The 19,973-nt window shown below is 47.4% G+C and overlaps 2 protein-coding genes across 3 annotated transcripts; one reads left to right on the top strand and one right to left on the bottom strand.

The window, feature by feature from the left end:
• Positions 1–7,801, bottom strand: LOC309359073 (hydroxysteroid 11-beta-dehydrogenase 1-like protein B). The gene is made up of 6 exons (XM_081892539.1): positions 7,609–7,801; positions 5,974–6,104; positions 4,551–4,662; positions 2,833–3,021; positions 1,813–1,956; positions 1–364 (listed from the first exon to the last, which is right to left on the bottom strand). The coding sequence occupies exons 1-6, from the start codon at positions 7,688–7,690 to the stop codon at positions 150–152; spliced, it is 873 nt and encodes a 290-aa protein (XP_081748665.1). The 5' UTR covers positions 7,691–7,801; the 3' UTR covers positions 1–149.
• Positions 7,802–12,007: 4,206 nt separating this feature from the next.
• Positions 12,008–19,789, top strand: LOC309359074 (hydroxysteroid 11-beta-dehydrogenase 1-like protein A). 2 transcript variants are annotated; one of them, XM_081892540.1, is made up of 6 exons: positions 12,008–12,181; positions 14,155–14,285; positions 15,343–15,454; positions 16,806–16,994; positions 17,827–17,970; positions 19,410–19,789. In XM_081892540.1, exons 1-6 carry the CDS (start codon positions 12,100–12,102, stop codon positions 19,622–19,624), a joined length of 873 nt encoding a protein of 290 aa, XP_081748666.1. In that variant the 5' UTR covers positions 12,008–12,099; the 3' UTR covers positions 19,625–19,789. The 2 variants fall into 2 exon arrangements, with proteins under 2 accessions (XP_081748666.1, XP_081748667.1); XM_081892541.1 differs by having other exon boundaries at positions 12,053–12,181; positions 14,098–14,285.
• The last annotated feature ends 184 nt before the right edge of the window (positions 19,790–19,973 follow it).

The following is a 19,973-nucleotide window of genomic DNA, read 5'->3' as shown; positions in this document are numbered from 1 at the left end:
TTAGAACTGCACACAAAAATGTGTTTATTAGGAGAGATTTCCACTTAAAATACTGTTGAATATTCAAGAGAGAGAGATTGAGAGATGCAGCCCCCAATAATTTGCAGCACCGGAACTCGTAGCTTTTCCATTCATCCCACAAATAATTCTCAGAGGATTTTCTCCAGAACGTAGCTGTTGCCAATGATCTGGTCCACGACTCCTGGCAGCCAATCTCTGAGGAGCAGCACAGGTTTCGTGAGCCAGTAAGGAAAGAAAACTTCCCTCACCCTCATGACGCCGCCCCTCACGATTGCCTGGGCGCAGAGCTCTTTCGAACTTGCCTTCAGGGACATCTTGCCTTCTACCGACCTCACAGCTGTGTCTGCAGAAAAGAGTACGGAAGGCAAGTCAGTGTGGAAAGGGCACCAGGCACCCCAGGACCTTGGAAGCTGCTGCTGGTCTGTCTACCTTGCTGCTGCTGATTCTAGTCCTTATGGCCCCCCCTCCCAAAAAAGAGAGGACTACAGCCTTGATTTAGTTTTAGGGGAAAGGTTATGATTTGGTGGCAGAGAATCTCCCTTGCATGGAGAAGGTCTAAACTCCCCAGCAGCATCTTCAGGCAGGGCTGGGAATGTTCCCTGCCTGTATATCACAATGTTTAGCTGGTGTTATAAGAAAAAACTGCTCCTTTTCTTTTATGGGGTATCCAAGAGCCCGTACAGAGTCCTTAAGTGGGTTTCCTATCGGTAGGAGAAAATAACAGAGGCCAACCAGAGAATATTAAGAAGCAAAGCGGCTAGTAAGCCTGATCTTTATTCAAGGAACTGTTGCAACAAGGTCCCCACTCACCACACGCAGGAGGGAGGAGAGAACCCTGAACAATGGTGCGCAAACCCTTATACAGTCAGACATCGGATTGAATGTGCTTCGGGATCAGCGCGTTCGAGTTGCACTCCGCGGCAACCCGGAAGTAACAGAGCGTGTTACTTCCAGGTTTCGCCGCTTGTGCATGCGCAGATGCTCAAAATGATGTCACGTGCATGCGCAGAAGCGGCAAAAAGTGATGCGTGCGTGCGCAGATATGCCATCGCTGGTTACATTTGCTTCTAGATGCGAACGGGGCTCCGGAATGGATCCTGTTCACATCTAGAGGTACCACTGTATAGACTTTTGAAATTGGCCACCCTGTTGCCCAAGACCATCCCCCTAAAACAGCATCCATCCATCACAGAAGGAGGCAGTCTCCAGCAGAAATCCTGTCTGCCAGGATACCTGAGAATGGTCACTGATTGCATTACCTGGGCAGTCTGGCCATTCTTTTGTGATGTTTAAAACTTTAGTTCCTGAATGCAGGTCACAGACTAACCCTATTCATACACAAATACACCCTTAAGACCAGTGGCATAGCGTCCGGGGGGGGGGGGGCCAGCCGCACCGGGCGCACCATGGGGGGGGGCGCTCGCACTCGAGTGCTAAATTCCACGGGTTAGGGGGCGCAAATTACTTGCCTTGCCCCGGCTGCTGACAACCCACACTATGCCACTGCTTAAGACAGGATTTGCAAGCAAAAAGGAAATGGGAAGGCTTTCCCCATTTTCCTTCCTTACTGCACAGGAATATTTGGTCATTGGGAGTGTCAAACTGGCTTCAGGATTGCTCTCCTGTACTATTTCAGACACGTGGTTTATATACGTATTTATGAACATTCATGAGCATTTCTTTTACATTTGAGACCTTAGAATTCTTACAACACTGGTGATATATCACGATGTTGGACACCGGATGATCACCCAGGCCTACTAAGTGGCTGCCCTACCTGGGGCTGCTTACCTGTGTCAATGTACCCCAACACGGCAACCGTGATGGGCATGTTGATTTCCCGAAGGCGCAGCTCTGTGCGCAAGGAGCTGTAGAATCCTTCCAGTGCAGCTTTGCTGGCGGCATATGGAACGGAGAAAGGGGACGGAAGGCGGCCTGAGAGAAAACAGGAACATATTCCTACTTGGAAGGTTGCAGAATCTATTTCTCCAGAAACCAAAGGGGTTAAGGGGATGGAGCGACTGCCCCTCTGAGGGAACGTTGCAGCCTTTGGGACTTTTTAGTTTAGAGGAGAGGCGAGTAAGGGGGTGACATGATAGAGGTTTGTACAACTGACATGGAGAAAGCAGTGACAGAAAGGATTTTCTCCCCCACATGTTTTTTTCAGCAGAAGAATGGGGTGCGAGTGCTTTCCAATAAATTAACTAACAGAGGATTGGGAAATTTAGATGCAGGAGCCCTAGAAGGACCTAAGAAGAGCCCTGCTTAATCAGGCCAATGGCCCATCTAGTGGTGGTGGTAGTAGTAGTAGTAGTAATAATAATAATAATAATAATAATAATAATAATAATAATAATAATACATTTATACGCCGTGCATCTGGCTGGGTTTCCCCAGCCACTCAGGGCAGCTCCCAACAGAATTTTAAAAACACGATAAATACATCAAACATTCAAAACTTCCCTAAACAGGGCTGCCTTCAGATGTCATCTAAAAGGCAGATAGTTGTTTATTTCCTTGACATCTGATGGGAGGGTGTTCCACAGGGCGGACACCACTACCGAGAAGGCCCTCTGCCTGGTTCCCTGTAACCTCACCTCTCACAGTGAGGGAACCACCAGAAGGCCCTCAGAGCTGGAGCTCAGTTTCCGGGCTGAATGATGGGGGTGGAGACGCTCCTTTGGGTATACTGGGCCGAGGCCGTTTAGGGCTTTAAAGGTCAGCACCAGCACTTTGAATTGTGCTCAGAAGGTTTGGACCTCCCGAGATCACTTAGGCTGGGGGGGGGGGTCTCCAGTCGCCTGCCCATACCGCTTATGGACGATACCACGATGATGTTGCCACGGGACTCTTGCAACATGCTCAGGGCCGACACGGTGACCTGGACGTAGCTGAAGAAGTTGACCGTCATGGAGCTGATCACAGATTCCATGTCTCCTTGGTACGGGCCAAAACGGATTTTTCCACCAACATGATTCAGAACCAGCAGATCAAGCCCCCCTGCAAGGGAAAAGAGCACAGAGACCCTGAGTGGAAGAGGGAGAGCAACAACCATCTTAGGAGATGGACGGAGCTCAGCCTCTTCTCATGTCAACATATAGGCTACCCCTGAAAACCAGCCTGTGCCAAGCTCAGTCCTTTCATGATTTAGCTGCGGTTCCTTTGTTGTGGGGGTTGGACTAGATGACCCTTGGGGTCCCTCCCAACCTTACGATTCTCTGATACCAGCCTTCGCAAGCCTGGTGCCCTCCCAATATTTTGGATACCAACTCCCCCCTCTCCTAGCAGCATGCAGCCATGCCGGCTGGTAGGAACGCAGGAGAAACTTGGTTAGGCTTGCATTAAGACAGCGGTTGCCAAACTTTTTTCTCCCTACCCAATAAAGAGCATTATACAGAACCATGATCTGCATTAACCAGTAAGGAAGATAGTAACGGAATGACATTCAAAATGGTAACTACGAATTGCCCATGTATTCAAAACCCACTTCAAACTATTTAGGTTAACCAAGTCAACAGAACTGATGGACGTAATCCGGTGACACCAGCTTTCACAGAATCACAGAGCTGGAAGATACACCCAATCAATGAGAAATTGGAAACAAGTCAAAATCGATTAATCTCAAATGACTGGGGCTGATGCGAGTTGCTGTCCAAATTATCTGGAAGGCCAATCAGGTTGGAAAATGCTGGACTTCCTTCCTTCCTTCCTTCCTTCCTTCCTTCCTTCCTTCCTTCCTTCCTTCCTTCCTTCCTTCCTTCCTTCCTTCCTTCCTTCCTTCCTTCTCTCTCTCCCTCCCTCCCTCCCTCCCTCCCTCCCTGGCCAGGTTTAATTCAAATCCTTCAAACCTCCTATGGGGAAGGTTCTCAGGAATGGTGGAAGGAGAAAGAATTTGCCCATGTGAAGACCATCAAGTGGAAACTCTTACACATGTGGTTCGTAAATGTAAACTATATGTTGATCTCCACCAGCAGTTCCTAGATCAACTCTGCATCCCCAAATGGAAACCAGAGTTAGAGGTCATACATTTTCTATTCTTGGGGAATAATCAGGAGCTCACCAAGTTAGTGGCTAAATATCTTTATCTGGTTTTTTGTCGTCGAAACACATTGCAGACGTCTGATTTCCCTGGAGACCTAGAGCTGTAATACTAGACTGCTTTGCCTCTTTCATTTGACAAACGTTTTGTGTCACTGGGAAGGTGGTAATTCTGTATTGATTTGCTATGGATGTTTGTATGTGATGCCAATAAAAGGTTTGATGATGATGATGATGATGATGATGATATACCATCCTTCATCAAAAGATCTCTGGGCAGATCTTTGCCAAGATGCAGACAGACAAGGCCAATAGCTGAGGTGCCCCAGGGCAGAAGCCGGCAAATGCCTTTGGAGCTGTTCCCCTCAAGACGAAAGGGTTAAGGAGCCCTTTGCCTGCGCCTCAGGTAGCTTGTGTGGCAGCCTTTTGGGACCTGGAAGAACAGTTGCCACCCCTCCAAGACTGGCTAGGGACTGGCCTTCCATCTTTACCCAAGACGTTCTTGGTTTCTTCCACAACATTCCGGGCAGAAGCCAAGTCACTCATATCTGAAACGACGTACGAAGCAGAGGCAGCTCCCAGTTTCAGACAATTCTGGACTACCTGGAGGAAACAAATAAATGGAAAATGAGCCCCAAAATGGAAAACGAGTGAGGTCCCAACTAAAGAAGACTGGCAACTTAAACTGATGGAATATGTGCAGCTTGCAGACTTAACTTATAGAATAAGAGAACAAGAAGAGTATACGTTTAAAGAAGATTGGGAAATGTTTATTGAATTATTAAGTGAATTATTCAATACACTTGAAAAGGTTGGCAGCTTTAAGATAAATTCGACAGTGTAAATAAATTTTGATGGATGTAAAAATGGAATATTGGATGGCTTAGTTTATGTGAAATATGCAGGGATCTATGGCATGCAGTTCGAAAGCACCCCTAAGTGCAAGTAGATAAATAGGTACCGCTTTATAGCGGGAAGGTAAACGGCGTTTTCGTGTGCTGCGCTGGTGCCGGCTCGCCAGAGCAGCTTCGTCATGCTGGCCATGTGACCTGGAAGTGTCTTTGGACAGCGCTGGCTTCCGGCCTCTTAAGCGAGATGAGCACGCAACCCCAGAGTCGGTCACGACTGGCCCGTACGGGCAGGGGTAGCTTTACCTTTACCTTTTATGGCATGCAAACTGAACCATGGAAAGAGAAGAAGGGAAGTCATTGATATTTTAAGGTTGTTTAAATGAATATTCTAAATTGTAAAATTAAAAAAAACTTAATAAAAATTATGCAAAAAAGAGAAAACAAATAAAAATAAAGAGGGAACTTGAAAATGGATCCTAAGTGGTTTTCAAGTATAAAATCCATTGTAAAATACTACAACGCACAATAAAACAATCCTATCTGAGAAGTAAAAAACAGCCACAAAATTTATTATACAGCGAGCCAGTTTAAAAGCACCATTATTTAAAAAAATCAAAATCAAAACAGTTGGATCAGGAAGTACAAGTTCGGGGGAATGTTCATTGGAAACAAGTGTGTCTTTAAAAACCAGTAGAATAGCAGTAGTGATGGTGAGTCATAAAATCACAGAATTATAGAGTTGCAAGAGACCCCAAGAGTCATCTAGTCCAAGAGCAAGGAGGGCGTTCCATAATGCCAGTGCCATCAGGGAAAAAGCCTCCATGTTCCCACAAGCCAATGGTAACCACCGGGGCATGGCTAAACTAAACTGGTTTCCATTATTGAACAACGGATTCTTGTGGGAGGGGAGCTTGGTCAAAAGGAGGGCCAGATGAGGAAGGAGGAGATGGGGGGGGGTATTTTTGAGAGGGGAGGGGAGGCTAAGGGTTGTAGCCAAACTAAGACTATTGGAATCAAGGAACATGAGTTTAACTACATTGGGGTCAAGGGATTAACAGTTTACCTTCTGGAGGCGTGTCGCGTTCCTCGCTGTCAGCATCAAATGGGCCCCCATCCACGCGAACTCATAGGCCATTTGTTCCCCAATCCCTGTGCTTGACCCCGTCACCAGGACCCGTTTCCCTCGCACCATTTCTGGAGAGAGAGAAGGAGATGGTCAACACCAGCTGCCTACAATCCAGATGTTTTGCACTGAAGTTCGTAAGAACGGAAACGTAAGGATAGAAGGAGAGTCTGGCCAAAGGGGCCCCCATGCAGTCACAGAATCACAGAGTTGGAAAAGACCCTTAGGATCATCTAGTCCAGGCCCCCCCAACTCAGCCCTCCAGATGTTTTGGGACTACAACTCCCATCATCCCTAGCTAACAGGACCAGTGGTCAGGGATGACGGGAATTGTAGTCCCCAAACATCTGGAGGGCCGAGTTTGGGGGTGCCTGATCTAGTCCAACCCCCTACAATGCTGGGATACGCAGCTGTCCTCATACGGGGATTGAACCTGCAGCCTTGGTATTATCAGCGCCACGCTCTAGCCAACTGAGCTATCCAAACTATCCTGTTCTCGCAGTGGATGACTAAATGCCCCAAAGGGAAGCCCACAAGCAGGATCTGAGTGCAGCAGCACTCTCCCGCCCGGTGGCTTCCAGCAATGTGGATTTAGAAGTATTACTGCCTCCTCCCTAGTAATTGATTTTATTTCACAAGATCAATATACGGCTGGATTGGAACAGAATGTCGACACCATTACGAAACAACAAAGTTGATGAAAGCAATTCTTTAAAACATTCAAAGATTAAATCAGAATAAATTATCATCACCCCAGAGTCTCAGGGGTGGTGGCAGCCTAAAGGGAGGGTCTTTTCTGTGGTGGCCTCTAAGCTGCAGAACTCCCACTTCACAGAGATGCACTTTCGTTTTACAGCTTTCAGCAAATGCTAAAGACACACCTCTTTCCCCTAGGATCCAGTGATTGTAATTAAACTGTTTTTAAAGTTGTGTTTTGTTGTAACCCGCTCTGGAAACTTAGGGTGAAGGGATAGTTAATTAATTAATTAATTAATTATTATTAATAATAATAATAATAATAAACACTAATGTAAATCATGGGCCAGGTTCTACGTATCTGGTTAGGGTTAGTCTATACAAAAAAAGTTTTTAGCAAGTGCCAACAACAGACCCTCCAAGCTTCCCTATTTTCCAGGGACAATCCCATATTTACAGAAGCTCTCCCGGTTCCTGATCTGATCCCTGAATGTCCCGCTTTTCCTTAGGACTTCCCTATTTTCTTTGGAGAAATGTTGGAGGATAGTGATTTGACCCCCAAGCCATCTGAAGGTAGCCCTGTGTAGGGAAGTTTTCCAATGTTTTATTATATTTTCATATATGTTGGAAGCTAGGTGGGCGAGGTATAAATAGTAACTTCTTTATTGTTGTTGTTATCATTATGATGATGATTATGGAACAGGAAGTCCCTATTTTCATCGGATAAATGTTGGAAGGTATGCAACAAGAGCAGAGCAAAGGTGCTTGTCTAGTGTCGCTAGCTATGTGCAAACATCCCTGAGAACGGCAGAGGCATTTATGTGCAAAAGACAATCACGGCCACGTTTCAGAAGAGGCAACCCTTCTCCCTTGGCTTACCTTCGGAGAAACTTTCCCAGGTATAGGCATAGTAAACGAGGACAGCGATGAGGACAGGCGCGACGATCTTGAGCACCGACATGGTTGTCCAGGCAGCCAATCATTAACCTCGACTGGCTGGACTTGTTTGGCGAGGTTCAGAAATCCACCCTTTGCCCTGTGGCCACCCGAAGCCTTTCCCTGCTTCAAATTGTGCAATTTCTCCTAGCCTTGGGCACACAGCTCCACCTCTCGGCTCCAGCGCCTTTTGCAACCGGCTGCAAAGTCTGAACTTGTGAAAGAAACATCCTTCGCCTCCTCAAGTGATCAGCGCCTTAAATAACCTGTGTGGTTGGAATCCGTCATATCATGGCATGCGTCACACTCCCCTCTCTGCAGGCTCAGGTGTGGGTTCACAGTGGCACAAAGTGTGTGTGATGGCCTGGGATTCGGACTCGGAAGCTGAACCTGAGGAATCCCAGCCTGCACAGGAGTCCCTGCCTCCAGAACCAGCTGAGCCGGGGCTGGGGGTTGAGCCTGAAGGGTCCTCACCTGTGTTGGATCCTCAGGTGCAGGCACCAGCTGAGTCTGCTCTGGCTCCTGAGGTGATGGAGGACCCATTGCCTGCAGGTGCTCCGCTCTCAGCCCCATCAGAGGAAGCTGAGGTTGCCTCTTGGTCCGGTAACCCTCCAGCCTCTCCTGAGCTACAGAGGCTCAGGGCAGAGAGGCAGAGGGAACTATGTTCCCGCAGGAGGAGTGCTCGCCTCCAGGCCAGCACAGTGTGAAGCAGGGAAAGGCTTTTGGATGTGGGCGGGTGTTACTGTCAGCAGCAAACCTCACAAATGCTGTGGAGGCGAGTCTGTTGGTGCTAATGAGCGATTGGCCCACTAGTCTCAACTCATTGGGGACTTTTTATTATTGTGTTAAGTTGTGGGTGAACATATCAGATGACACAGCGATTCTTCAAACAGCTCTTGTTTATTCACAGGCCAGAACAGAACTGAACTGAGGGGTTCAGCCAGCCTGCTTATATAGAGCTCCACTACAACACAACTGTAACAACTTTCTGTAACTATCCAATCACCGAATGTCACTTTCAATCCCTTATTTGCATATGTGGACCTGAGTGAAAACTATCTACAGTATCCCCCCTGCTGGCCCAGGGTGAGAACTTCAGTACATAACAGATTGCATTTGTACCCCACCTTCTCCTGTGAGGAGCTCAAGGTGGCCTACATGGTTCTCGTCCTCCTCACTTAATCCCCACAGCAAGCTGGAAAGTGTGTAGAGGAAGGCGACCAAGATGATCAAGGGTCTGAAAATCATGCCGTATGAAGAGCGGTCGAAGCAGCTGGGTATACTAAGCCTAGAAAAAGGGAGATGGAGAGGAGATAGGATAGCCACCTTCAAATATCTGAAGGGCTGTCCCATGGAAGATGCAGCAAGATTGTTTTTTCCTGTTCCCGAGCGTAGGACTCAAACCAAAGGGTGCAAGTTACAGGAAAGGAGATTCCGACTAAACATCAGGAATAACTTTCTGATGATAACTGTTTGACATTGGAACGGATTCCTTTGTGATGTGGTGGACTCCATCCTTGGAGGTTTTTCAGCAGAGGTTGGATGGCCATCTGTCATGGGTGCTTTGGCTGAGATCACTGCATTGCAGGGGGTTGGACTAGATCTAGATGACCCAGTGAACTTCAAGGATGAGTGGGAATTTGAACGCAGGTCTCTTCCAGGTCCTGCACTCTAACCACTAGGCTACACTCGCTTTCCTTTTTGTTGTTGTTGAGAAGTCTCCTCCATCACCTGTTTCAAAAGGTAAAAGGACCCCTGACCATTAAGTCCAGCCGTGGACGACTCTGGGGTTGCATGCTCATCTCTCTTTACTGGCCAAGGGAGCTGGTGTTTGTCCACAGACAGCTTCCGGGTCATGTGGCCACCAGGACTAAGCCGCTTCTGGCGAACCAGAGCAGCGCACGGAAATGCTGTTTACCTTCCTGCCAGAGCGGTACCTATTTGTCCACTTGCACTTTGACGTGCTTTCGAACTGCTAGGTTGGCAGGAGCAGGGACCAAGCAACGGGAGCTCACCCCATCGCGGGGATTCAAACTGCCGACCTTCTGATCGGCAAGTCCTAGGCTCTGTGGTTTAACCCCCACAGCGCCACCTGCATCCCACAGCCGGTTTAGACACCTCTTAAAGGCAACCTCTTTTGCTTGGGCTTTCCACACCTTTTTAACCAGGCCTTTGGTTGATCTGATTTACATTCTATGCCCTTTTAAAATATGTTTTTGTGAGGGGGGGCTATTGGGATTGTTATTGTTATTATTATTATTATTTGTCAAGGCCACCCGAGGTCCCAGCTCACAAGAGACCAAAGTCCAGTCCAGCTTATGTACAGAAGCTTTTATTGAAGAACATTGTCAGCTTTACATCCGAGGTCCGTGGCCCTGCGTCTGTTAGGCTTAGACCGCTGAAGTCCCCTCTGAATCAGTCCCGCCTCTACACCAGTTTAAGAGGCTTGTGCTGGACCACCTCTTCCTCTCCTTCCTTTTCCGCAGGGTCTTTCTGCCCCCCTGGGTTCCCTCCCTCCGGGATTCCCCGGAGGCTGAATCCTCTGACGCCTGCTCCCCCCTCCTTCGTGCTTTGGGACCAGGCCCCTCCTCCGGGCTCTCCTCACTTCCGCGCGCCTCCACATTTGAACTTGGCGCCCGTACGTTGCTTCTGACTTTCCTTTCGACAGTTACACTGCTCCCGGTACTACTCTCCGCCCCTTCCGGCAGGACGTTTTGCCCCGATCTCCTTCCCCTCTCTGCTTCCTGCTCTGCTCCGTCTGACACACTGGTAGCTCCACCCCCTTCACTCCGTTCCGGCGGAGAAGCCGGTCCCGATCTCCAACTCCCACTGGGGGTTCCCCTGCCGCTGCCCTGCTCCTGACTACTTCCCCCTCTGGCTCCCCTTGGCCTGACCAGAGGGGCTCCCTTCTGGGAATCCTCCGATTCACTGGAGGGACTCATGGACAACCTCGGGTCATTGTCATCCTCTTCCTCGTCGCCCTGGGATCCTTCCCCCTCGCTCTCAGTCTCCTCCCTCATCTGCGCCTCTCTCCCTGAACCCCTGACATTATTATTATTATTATTATTATTATTATTATTATTATTATTATTATTATATTATGTATTTTGTGGTTTTATATCTTGATTTTATTCTGTGAACTGCCCTGAGATCCCCGGGTATAGGGTAGTATATAAATTCTAATAATAATAATAATAATAATAATAATAATAATAATAATACCACCTTCCTGCAGCAGCGGTACCTATTTATCTACTTGCACTGGCGTGCTTTCGAACTGTTAGGTTGGCAGGAGCTGGGACAGAGCAACGGGAACTCACCCCGTCGCGGGGATTCAAACCTCCGACCTTCTGATTGGCAAGCCCAAGAGGCTCAGTGGTTTAGACCACAGCGCCATCCACTGTGTAGGGGGACAGCACCCAACCTGTAGCTCAGCCTTCATCCATCCTGTGTCATCTTGATTTTCTGGACTTCAGTGTCTGCTGGGGGCTGATGGGGTTGTATTACAAAACCTCAGGAAGGTTGTCAGAAGACAGATGCAATGTCCCCCTTGTACTTGTCCCAAATCTCTCCCTCTCACTCTGCATCCCTGCAGAGCTGAAGTCCTATTTGGAAGATCAGGAGAGCATAAGAAACTGCCTTATGGTGAGTGAGACTTAGCTCAGTATTGTCTACACTGACTGGCAGTGACTGTCTGGGATTCCAGACTGGGTGTGTTCCCAGCTGTACTGCAATGTGCTCTATGTGGGGCTACTTTTGAAGGTGACCCGGAAACTACAATTAATACAGAATGCCGCAGCTAGAATGCCGACTGGGAGTGGCCGCCGAGACCACATAACACCAGTCTTGAAAGACCTACATTGGCTCCCAGTACGTTTCTGAGCACAATTCAAAGTGTTGGTGCTGACCTTTAAAGCCCTAAATGGCCTCAGCCCAGTATACCTGAAGGAGTGTCTCCACCCCCATCGTTCAGCCCGGATGCTGAGGTCCACCTCCGAGGGTCTTCTGGCAGTTCCCTCCCTGCGAGAAGTGAGGTTACAGGGAACCAGGCAGAGGGGCTTCTCAGTACTGGCACCCGCCCTGTGGAACATCCTCCCATCAGATGTCAAGGAAATAAACAACTACCTGACTTTTAGAAGACATCTGAAGGCAGCCCTGTTTAGGGAAGTTCGAACGTCTGATGTTTTATTGTTTTTAATATTCTGTTGGGAGCTGCCCAGAGTGGCTGGGGAAACCCAGCCAGATGGGCAGGCTATAAATAATACATTATTATTATTATTATTATTATTATTATTATTATTATTATTATTATTATGCCGATAGTTGTTTATTTCTGGGAAAGGCTTTGGGTGGCCACAGGGCAAAGGGTGGATTTCTGAACCTCGCCAAACAAGCCCAGCTGGCCGAGGTTAATGATTGGCTGCATAGACAACCATGGCGGTGCTCAAGATCGTTGCACCTGTCCTCATCGCTGTCCTCGTTTACTATGCCTATACCTGGGAAAGCTTCTCCGAAGGTAAGCCAAGGGAGAAGGGTTGCCTCTTCTGAACGTGGCCCTGATCCTATCTTGCACATAAATCCGTCTGCCGTTCTCGGGAATGTTTGCACATAGCATGCCAGTGACACCAGACAAGCACCTTCGCTCTGCTCTTGTTGCATACCCTCCAACATTTATCCGATGAAAATAGGGACCACCTGTTCCATAACAACAACAACAACAACAACAACAAAGAAGTTACTATTTATACCTCACGCACCCGACTTCCAACATATATGAAAATATAATACTGTAAAACATTGAAAAATTTCCCTATACAGGGCTACCTTCAGATGGCTTGGGGGGCGAATCAATATCCTCCAACATTTCTCCAAAGAAAATAGGGAAGTCCTAAGGAAAAGCGGAACATTCAGGGATCAGATCAGGAACCGGTAGAGCTTCTGTAAATATGGGATTGTCCCTGGAAAATAGGGAAGCTTGGAGGGTCTGTTGTTGGCACTTGCTAAAAACTTTTTTTGTTTAGATTACCCTAACCAGATACGTAGAACCTGGCCCATGCTTTACATTAGTGTTTTAAATTATTATTATTATTATTATTATTATTATTATTATTATTATTATTATTATTATTATTTTCTCCCTTCACCCTAAGGTTCCAGAGCAGGTTACAACAAAACACAACTTTTGTTGTTGTTTAGTCATTTAGTTGTGTCCGAATCTTTATGACCCCCTGGACCAGAGCATGCCAGGCACTCCTGTCTTCCACTGCCTCCCGCAGTTTGGTCAAACTCATGCTGGTAGCTTCGACAACACTGTCCAACCACCTCGTCCTCTGTCGTCCCCTTCTCCTTGTGCCCTCTATCTTTCCCAACATCACGGTCTTTTCCAGGGAGTCTTCTCTTCTCATGAGGTGGCCAAAGTATTGGAGCCTCAGCTTCAGGATCTGTCCTTCCAGTGAGCACTCAGGGCTGATTTCCTTAAGAATGGAGAGGTTTGATCTTCTTGCAGTCCATGGGACTCTCAAGAGTTTTGTTGTTGTTGTTATTGTTGTTATAATCATCATTATTATTAACTATCCCTTCACCCTAAGGTTCCAGAGCGGGTTACAACAAAACACAACTTTAAAAACAGTTTAATTACAATCACTGGGGAGAAAGGTGGATCCTAAAGACACAGGTGCCAGGGGAAAGAGGTGTGTCTTTAGCATTTGCTGAAAGCTGTTTAACGAAAGTGCATCTCTGTGAAGTGGGAGTTCTGCAGCTTAGAGGCGACCACAGAAAAGACCTTCCCTTGGGCTGCCACCACCCCTGAGACTCTGGGGTAATGATCATTTATTCTGATTTAATATTTGAACGTTTTAAAGAATTGCTTTCATCAACTTTGTTGTTCTGTAACGGTGTCGATGTTCTGTTACAATCCAGCTGTACATATGGATCTTGTGAAATGAAATCAATTACTAGGGAGAAGGCAGTAATACTTCTAAATCCCCATTGCCAGAAGCCACCGGACGGGAGAGCGCTGCTGCACTCAGATCCTGCTTGTGGGCTTCCCTTTGGGGCATTTAGTCATCCACTGCGAGAACAGGATAGTTTGGATAGCTCAGTTGGCGCTGATAATACCAAGGCTGCAGGTTCGATCCCCGTATGAGGACAGCTGTGTATCCCAGCATTGTAGGGGGTTGGACTAGATCAGGCACCCCCAGACTCGGCCCTCCAGATGTTTTGGGACTACAATCCCATCATCCCTGACCACTGGTCCTGTTAGCTAGGGATGATGGGAGTTGTAGTCCCAAAACATCTGGAGGGCTGAGTTGGGGGGGGCTGGACTAGATGATCCTAAGGGTCTTTTCCAACTCTGTGATTCTGTGACTGCATGGGTGCCCCTTTGGCCAGACTCTCCTCCTATCCTTACGTTTCTGTTCTTACGAACTTCAGTGCAGAACATCTGCATCATGGGTGGCTGATGTTGACCATCTCCTTCTCTCTCTCCAGAAATGGTGCGAGGGAAACGGGTCCTGGTGACGGGGTCAAGCACAGGGATAGGGGAACAAATGGCTTATGAGTTCGCATGGATGGGGGCCCATTTGATGCTGGCAGCGAGGAACGCGACACGCCTCCAGAAGGTAAACTGTTAATCCCTTGACCCCAATGTAGTTAAACTCAGGTTCCTTGATTCCAATAGTCATAGTTTGGCTACAAACCTTAGCCTCCCCTCCCCTCTCAAAAATACCCCCCCCATCTCCTCCTTCCTCATCTGGCCCTCCTTTTGACCAAGCTCCCCTCCCACAAGAATCCGTTGTTCAATAATGGAAACTGGTTTAGTTTAGCCATGCCCTGATGGTGACCATTGGCTTGTGGGAACATGGAGGCTTTTTCCCTGATGGCACTGGCATTATGGAACGCCCTCCTTGCTCTAAGGCGTTGGACTAGATGACTCTTGGGGTCTCTTGCAACTCTATAATTCTGTGATTTTATGACTCACCATCACTACTGCTATTCTACTGGTTTTTAAAGACACACTTGTTTCTGATGAACATTCCCCCGAACTTGAACTTCCTGATCCAACTGTTTTGATTTTGATTTTTTAAAATTATGGTGTTTTTCAACTGGCTCGCTGTATAATAAATTTTGTGGCTGTTTTTTACTGCTCAGATAGGATTGTATTATTGTGCGTTGTAGTATTTTACAATGGATTTTATACTTGAAAACCGCTTAGAAGCCATTTTCAAGTTCCCTCTTTATTTTTATTTGTTTTCTCTTTTTTGCATAATTTTTATTAAGTTTTTTCTATTTTACAATTTAGAATATTCATTTAAACAACCTTAAAATATCAATGACTTCCCTTCTTCTCTTTCCATTGTTCAGTATGCATGCCATAGATCCCTGCATATTTCACATAAACTAAGCCATCCAATATTCCATTTTTACATCCATCAAAATTTATTTACACTGTTGAATTTATCTTAAAACTGCCAACCTTTTCAAGTGTATTGAATAATTCACTTAATAATTCAATAAACATTTCCCAATCTTTTTTAAACGTATACTCTTCTTGTTCTCTTATTCTATAAGTCTGCAAGCTGCACATATTCCATCAGTTTAAGTTGCCAGTCTTCTTTAATTGGGACCTCACTCGTTTTCCATTTTGGGGCTCATTTTCCATTTATTTGTTTCCTCCAGGTAGTCCAGAATTGTCTGAAACTGGGAGCCGCCTCTGCTTCGTACGTCGTTTCAGATATGAGTGACTTGGCTTCTGCCCGGAATGTTGTGGAAGAAACCAAGAACGTCTTGGGTAAAGATGGAAGGCCAGTCCCTAGCCAGTCTTGGAGGGGTAGCAACTGTTCTTCCAGGTCCCAAAAGGCTGCCACACAAGCTACCTGAGGCACAGGCAAAGGGCTCCTTAACCCTTTCGTCTTGAGGGAAACACGGCTTCTGCCCTGGGACACCACAGCTATTGGCCTTGTCTGCCTGCATCTTGGCAAAGATCAGCCCAGAGATCTTTTGATGAAGGATGGTATATCATCATCATCATCATCATTAAACCTTTTATTGGCATCGCACACAAACATCCATAGCAAATCAATACAGAATTACCACCTTCCCAGTGACACAAAACATTTGTCAAATGAAAGAGGCAAAGCAGTCTAGAATTACAGCTCTAGGTCTCCAGGGAAATCAGACGTCTGCAATGTGTTTCGACGACAAAAAACCAGATAATGATATTTAGCCACTAACTTGGTGAGCTCCTGATTATTCCCCAATAATAGAAAATGTATGACCTCTAACTCTGGTTTCCATTTGGGGATGCAGAGTTGATCTAGGAACTGCTGTGTAAGAGTTTCCACTTGAAGGTCTTCACATGGGCAAATTCTTTCTCCTTCTACCATTCCTGAGAACCTTCCCCATAGGAGGTTTGAAGAATTTGAATTAAACCTGGCCAGGGAGGGAGGGAGGGAGGGAGGGAGGGAAGGAAGGAAGGAAGGAAGGAAGGAAGGGGGTTGACCAGCATTTCCCAACCTGATTGGCCTTCCAGATAATTTGGACAGCAACTCCCATCAGCCCCAGTCATTTGAGATTAATAGATTTTGACTTGTTTCCAATTTCTCATTGGTTGGGCGAGTCTTCCAGCTCTGTGATTCTGTGAAAGCTGGTGTCACCGGATTACGTCCATCAGTTCTGTTGACTTGGTTAACCTAAATAGTTTGAAGTGGGTTTTGAATACATGGGCAATTCGTAGTTACCATTTTGACTGTCATTCCGTTACTATCTTCCTTACTGGTTCATGCAGATCATGGTTCTGAATAATGCTCTTTATTGGGTAGGGAGAAAAAAGTTTGGCAACCGCTGTCTTAATGCAAGCCTAACCAAATTTCTCCTTGTGTTCCTACATTAGGAGGGCACCAGGCTTGCGTAGGCTGGTATCAGAGAATCGTAAGGTTGGGAGGGACCCCAAGGGTCATCTAGTCCAACCCCCACAACAAAGGAACCGCAGCTAAATCATGAAAGGACTGAGCTTGGCACAGGCTGGTTTTCAGGGGTAGCCTATATGTTGACATGAGAAGAGGCTGAGCTCTGTCCATCTCCTAAGATGGTTGTTGCTCTCCCTCTTCCACTCAGGGTCTCTGTGCTCTTTTCCTTTGCAGGGGGGCTTGATCTGCTGGTTCTGAATCATGCTGGTGGAAAAATCAATTTTGGCCCGTACCAAGGAGACATGGAATCTGTGATCAGCTCCATGACGGTCAACTTCTTCAGCTACGTCCAGGTCACCGTGTCGGCCCTGAGCATGTTGCAAGAGTCCCGTGGCAACATCATCGTGGTATCGTCCATGAGTGGTATGGGCAGGCGACTGGTGACCCCCACCCCCAGTCAAAGTGATCTCGGGAGGTCCAAACTTTCTGAGCACAATTCAAAGTGCTGTTGCTGACCTTTAAAGCCCTAAATGGCCTCGGCCCAGTATAACTGAAGGAGTGTCTCCACCCCCATCGTTCTGCCCATACACTGAGGTCCAGATCCGAGGGTCTTCTGGTGGTTCCCTCACTGCGAGAAGTGAGATTACAGAGAACCAGGCAGAGGGCCTTCTCGGTAGTGGTGCCCGCTCTGTGGAACGCCCTCCCACCAGATGTCAAGGAAATAAACAACTATCTGACTTTTAGACGACATCTGAAGGCATCCCTATTTAGGGAAGCTTTTAATGTTTGATATATTTATCGTGTTTTAAAAATTCTGTTGGGATCCTCCTTGAGTGGCTAGGGAAACCCAGCCAGATGCACGGGGTATAACTGTATTATTATTATTACTACTATTGTTATGTACTGAAGTTCCCACCCTGGGCCAGCAGGGGAATACTCTAGATAGTTATGCAAATGAAGGATCGAAAGTGACGTTCAGTGATTGGATAGTTTTAGAAAGTTGCTACAGTTACGTTGTTCTGGAGCTCTATATAAGCAGGCTGACTGAGCTTTTCAGTTCTGTTTTGTTCTGGCCTCTGAATAAGGAAGAGCTGTTTGAAGAATCGCTGTGTCGTCTGATATGTTCACCCACAACTTAACTACTACTACTACTACTACTAGATGGGCAGTCGCTCCATCCCCTTAACCCCTTTGGTTTCTGGAGAAATTGATTCTGCAACCTTCCAAGTAGGAATATGTTCCTGTTTTCTCTCAGGCCGCCTTCCGTCCCCTTTCTCCGTTCCATATGCCGCCAGCAAAGCTGCGCTGGAAGGATTCTACAGCTCCTTGCGCACAGAGCTGCGCCTTCGGGAAATCAACATGCCCATCACGGTTGCCGTGTTGGGGTACATTGACACAGGTAAGCAACCCCCCAGATGTTGTGCCCAGTGTGGCTGGGCCCCCCTGCACCCCCCATGCTACGCCACTGGTCTTAAGGATGTATTTGTGTATGAATAGGGTGAGACTGTGACCTGGATTCTGGAACTAAAGTATTAACCATCACAAAAGAATGGCCAGACTGCCCAGGTAATGCAATCAGTGACCATTCTCAGGTATCCTGGCAGACAGGATTTCTGCTGGAGACCGCCTCCTTCTGTGATGGATGGATGCTGTTTTAGGGGATGGTGTTGGGCAACAGGGTGGCCAATTTCAAAAGTCTATACAGCGGGTGGTGCTGTGGGTAAAAGCCTCAGCGCCTAGGGCTTGCCGATCGAAAGGTCGGCGGTTCGAATCCCCGCGGCGGGGTGCACTCCTGCTGCTCGGTCCCAGTGCCTGCCAACCTAGCAGTTTGAAAGCACCCCCGGGTGCAAGTAGATAAATAGGGACCGCTTACTGGCGGGAAGGTAAACGGTGTTTCCGTGTGCTGCGCTGGCTCGCCAGATGCAGCTTCGTCACGCTGGCCACGTGACCCGGAAGTGTCTCCGGACAGCGCTGGCCCCCGGCCTCTTGAGTGAGATGGGCGCACAACCCCAGAGTCTGTCAAGACTGGCCCGTACGGGCAGGGGTACCTTTACCTTTACCTTTATACAGTGGTACTTCTAGATGTGAACGGAATCTGTTCTGGAGGCCCGTTCGCATCTAGAAGCTAACATAACCAGCGACGGCACATCTGCGCACGCATCGCTTTTTGCCGTTTCTGCGCATGCACGTGACTTCATTTTGAGTGTCTGCGCATGCACAAGCAGCAAAACCTGGAAGTAACGCGCTCTGTTACTTCCGGGTTGCTGCGGAGTGCAACTCGAACGCGCTCATCCCGAAGCACATTCAATCCGATGTCTGACTGTATAAGGGTTTGCGCACCATTGTTCAGGGTTCTCCTCCCTCCTGCGTGTGGTGAGTGGGGACCCTGTTGCAACAGTTCCTTGAATAAAGATCAGGCTTACTAGCCGCTTTGCTTCTTAATATTCTCTGGTTGGCCTCTATTATTTTCTCCTACTGATAGGGAACCCACTTAAGGACTCTGTACGGGCTCTTGGATACCCCATAAAAGAAAAGGAGCAGTTTTTTTCTTATAACACCAGCTAAACATCGTGATATACAGGCAGGGAACATTCCCAGCCCTGCCTGAAGATGCTGCTGGGGAGTTTAGACCTTCTCCATGCAAGGGAGATTCTCTGCCACCAAATCATAACCTTTCCCCTAAAACTAAATCAAGGTTGTAGATCTCTCTTTTTTGGGGGGGACCATAAGGACTAGAATCAGCAGCAGCAAGGCAGACAGACCAGCAGCAGCTTCCAAGATCCTGGGGTCCCTGGTGCCCTTTCCCCACTGACTTGACTTCCGTGCTCTTTTTTGCAGACACAGCTGTGAGGTTGGTAGAAGGCAAGATGTCCCTGAAGGCAAGTTCGAAAGAGCTCTGCGCCCAGGCAATCGTGAGGGGCGGCGTCATGAGGGTGAGGGAAGTTTTCTTTCCTTACTGGCTCACGAAACCTGTGCTGCTCCTCAGAGATTGGCTGCCAGGAGTCGTGGACCAGATCATTGGCAACAACTACGTTCTGGAGAAAATCCTCTGAGAATTATTTGTGGGATGAACGGAAAAGCTACGAGTTCCGGTGCTGCAAATTACCGGGGGGGCTGCTTCCCGGTGCATTTCTCAATCTCTCTCTCTTGAATATTCAACAGTGTTTTAAGTACAAATCTCTCCTAATAAACACATTTTTGTGTGCAGTTCTAACTCACATAGACATTTCCCTTAATATATGCATCAATTTTTATGGTGTTCTTATTTTTTGCATAACCAAACAACATATGGTTTCAGAGAAGGGACCTTCCCAAGCTTACCTGGAGATGCCAGGGACTGAACTTACGGTAACTTCGGTGGGCAAAGCTCTACCACTGAGCTGTGCCCCTCCCCTAAAAATG

Source organism: Podarcis melisellensis, assembly GCF_964234715.1.
Source record: "Podarcis melisellensis genome assembly, chromosome: 16".
NCBI classification, from domain to species: Eukaryota; Metazoa; Chordata; class Lepidosauria; order Squamata; family Lacertidae; genus Podarcis; species Podarcis melisellensis.
Note: the sequence above shows the minus strand (reverse complement) of the source record. Positions and strands in the feature narration are given on the sequence as shown.

What these genes read in the sequence shown, in the direction of transcription:
- LOC309359074 (XM_081892540.1), top strand. Translation starts at nt 12,100, where the DNA reads ATGGCGGTGCTCAAGATCGTTGCACCTGTCCTCATCGCTGTCCTCGTT. An exon ending in ACGCGACACGCCTCCAGAAG is followed by an intron (nt 14,286 to 15,342) that starts GTAAACTGTTAA and finishes TGTTTCCTCCAG; the next exon opens with GTAGTCCAGAATTGTCTGAA. An exon ending in AGAAACCAAGAACGTCTTGG is followed by an intron (nt 15,455 to 16,805) that starts GTAAAGATGGAA and finishes TTTCCTTTGCAG; the next exon opens with GGGGGCTTGATCTGCTGGTT.
- LOC309359073 (XM_081892539.1), bottom strand. Translation starts at nt 7,690, where the DNA reads ATGTCGGTGCTCAAGATCGTCGCGCCTGTCCTCATCGCTGTCCTCGTT. An exon ending in AGAAACCAAGAACGTCTTGG is followed by an intron (nt 3,022 to 4,550) that starts GTAAAGATGGAA and finishes TTTCCCTTGCAG; the next exon opens with GGGGGCTTGATCTGCTGGTT. An exon ending in CGTGGTATCGTCCATAAGCG is followed by an intron (nt 1,957 to 2,832) that starts GTATGGGCAGGC and finishes GTTTTCTCTCAG; the next exon opens with GCCGCCTTCCGTCCCCTTTC.